The 2,532-nt window shown below is 31.0% G+C and overlaps 1 protein-coding gene and 1 long non-coding RNA gene across 2 annotated transcripts in view; both read right to left on the bottom strand.

Annotated features, from left to right (window-relative positions):
• Positions 1–2,443, bottom strand: part of LOC106468570 (tolloid-like protein 1) — a gene marked incomplete at its 5' end in the record, with an annotated part of 19,206 nt that extends 16,763 nt beyond the window's left edge. Inside the window, one exon of the mRNA XM_013929005.2 lies at positions 2,221–2,443. Coding sequence (XP_013784459.2) covers positions 2,221–2,443 — 223 coding nt within the window. The remainder of the gene's footprint in view (positions 1–2,220) is intronic.
• On the bottom strand, positions 1,179–2,214 carry LOC111088053. The gene is made up of 2 exons (XR_002612673.1): positions 1,550–2,214; positions 1,179–1,492 (listed from the first exon to the last, which is right to left on the bottom strand). It is a non-coding gene; the product is annotated as an uncharacterized LOC111088053 (long non-coding RNA).
• Positions 2,444–2,532: the final 89 nt, after the last annotated feature.

The following is a 2,532-nucleotide window of genomic DNA, read 5'->3' as shown; positions in this document are numbered from 1 at the left end:
GTCTATCCATTAGTGTACTATTTTATAAGTGTGGTCTATCCATTAGTGTACTATTTTATAAGTGTGGTCTATCCATTAGTGTACTAATTCTACCATTGTGTCCTATCCATAACTTCTCTATGTTCATGAGTATTACAGTTGATACACAAACTCGTGCATCATCATTACAGGCGTTGTTAGTAATTTCAAAAAAGAAATGTCAAGTAATTTTACACTTTTTCTAGTGTTTAATAAGCTGTTAGTTTAGTCTTGAAACTGTTATGAGAAAACTTTGGTGTAAGTTTTTCAAAGAATGAAGTAACTTTTGTTTGAAATACAGACTTATTTCCAAAAGCTCTGAGACGGTGGATTATGATTCACATTTGGCAGAGCGGAGATTCAAACTACCGCAAGATGTCACTTTTAGCACGAGAGAACACTAATTATAGAAATAATTGTGAAGTTTTTATTTCACTTTAAGGAAGTAGAACATAAAACAATCAGGTTTTTTAATTCTGTAATATTTTATACAAAATTGTGTGATTTCAGTATTTTTTCTACCTAATTCCTATTTTCCACTAAGTATTTTCTCGGTGTAACTACTTTTCTATGAGTATTTCCTTATTCATGACACTAATTCACAGTTACTTAATGTTTATTTGATCGTCCAGATTCTGATAGTGAATTTCCATTTTTCAAAAAGTGATCTTAATATCTAACTTGTTTTGATCGCAGGGGGCGTTGTTCCTTGTGTCGCGTGTATACACCAGTCACGAGCAGTAAATCATGACTCCGTCCGTTAATGAAGAACATTTAAAGTTTCGTGGCAACTGTTACCAGATCGCTGATAAAATTAAAACTAGGGCGTACATTTAATAAATATGTAATGAAAGTTGATACTTTTAAATAAACAGTTGGATTTGAGAACGGAAACTTGATACGGGGCGGACATAGCGTTAAGATAAACATAATTTAAATTTTCACTAATAATATATAGCTTTGAAATCAACATAATTGAATTGAGAGAAAGAGCCGACAATTCAATATAGAAAGAACAAATATAAAAACATTACTACAAGTAAAATGTGATTACTACTGACTTACATTGTGTTACTATATTAAAAACCAACTGACTTTTCTAGCTAAGAATGCAGTGAAAAGGTAATGACAAATATGACAATAACCTTCACTTGTTCATATAACGTTTTATAATGTTTATTTAATACCTACATTTAAAAAAATATCAGCCAATTCAGTTATAAAAAACACTATCAGTTATGTTGACATAATAAGTGGGAATCTGTATCAGTATCTATATCTTGTTTATACGTTTAGATATTTACCTACAAGTAGAGATCTGTTTGTTATTTCTACGTTTAGATATTTACCTCAAGTAGGGATCTGTATCAGTACCTGTTTGTTAATTCAACTTTTAGATATTTACCCTCAAGTAGGGATCTGTATCAGTAGCTCTTTTATTTCCATGTTTAGATATTTACCTACAAATAGAGATCTGTTTGTTATTTCTACGTTTAGATATTTACCCTCAAGTAGGGATCTGTATCAGTACCTGTTTGTTATTTCTACGTTTAGATATTTACCCTCAAGTAGGGATCTGTATCAGTACCTGTTTGTTATTTCTACGTTTAGATATTTACCCTCAAGTAAGGATCTGTATCAGTATCTCTTTTATTTCCATGTTTAGATATTTACCTACAAGTAGAGATCTGTTTGTTATTTCTACGTTTAGATATTTACCTACAAGTAGGGATCTGTATCAGTATCTCTTTTATTTCCATGTTTAGATATTTACCTACAAGTAGAGATCTGTTTGTTATTTCTACGTTTAGATATTTACCTACAAGTAGGGATCTGTACCAGTATTTATTTTATTTCCATGTTTAGATATTTACCCTCAAGTAGGGATCTGTATCAGCATCTCTTTTATTTCCATGTTTAGATATTTACCTACAAGTAGAGATCTGTTTGTTATTTCCATGTTTAGATATTTACCCTCAAGTAGGGATCTGTATTAGTATTTGTTTGTTATTTCTACGTTTAGATATTTACCCAGAAGTGGAGATCTGTATTAGTATTTGTTTGTTATTTCCCTGTTTAGATAGTTACCCAGAAGTGGAGATCTGTATCAGTATTTGTTTGTTATTTCCATGTTTAGATAATTACCCAGAAGTGGAGATCTGTATTAGTATTTGTTTGTTATTTCCATGTTTAGATATTTACCCAGAAGTGGAGATTTATACCAATAACCGTCTCTTATTTCTAAATAGTCTGATTCGCAGTCTTCACTTTCAAAGATATCCAAGTTGAGAATCTTCAAAACAATTCTTTCTCCATGAGTAGCTGTAATTCTCCATTCGCAGTGTTCGCCCTCTGATTGAGGTAAGTCGTCATATCTTGGGGAAGAAATAGTCCCGTTGGGATTTTGAAACGTATTTCCACAAACTGAACAAAAAAAAAATCAATTCATATTTGATGAACCATTTCTAAGTTATATATATATATAGCTTACAAACTATTGATTACATTAATTGT

Source organism: Limulus polyphemus, unplaced genomic scaffold (assembly GCF_000517525.1).
Source record: "Limulus polyphemus unplaced genomic scaffold, Limulus_polyphemus-2.1.2 Scaffold3057, whole genome shotgun sequence".
NCBI lineage: Eukaryota > Metazoa > Arthropoda > Merostomata > Xiphosura > Limulidae > Limulus > Limulus polyphemus.
Note: the sequence above shows the minus strand (reverse complement) of the source record. Positions and strands in the feature narration are given on the sequence as shown.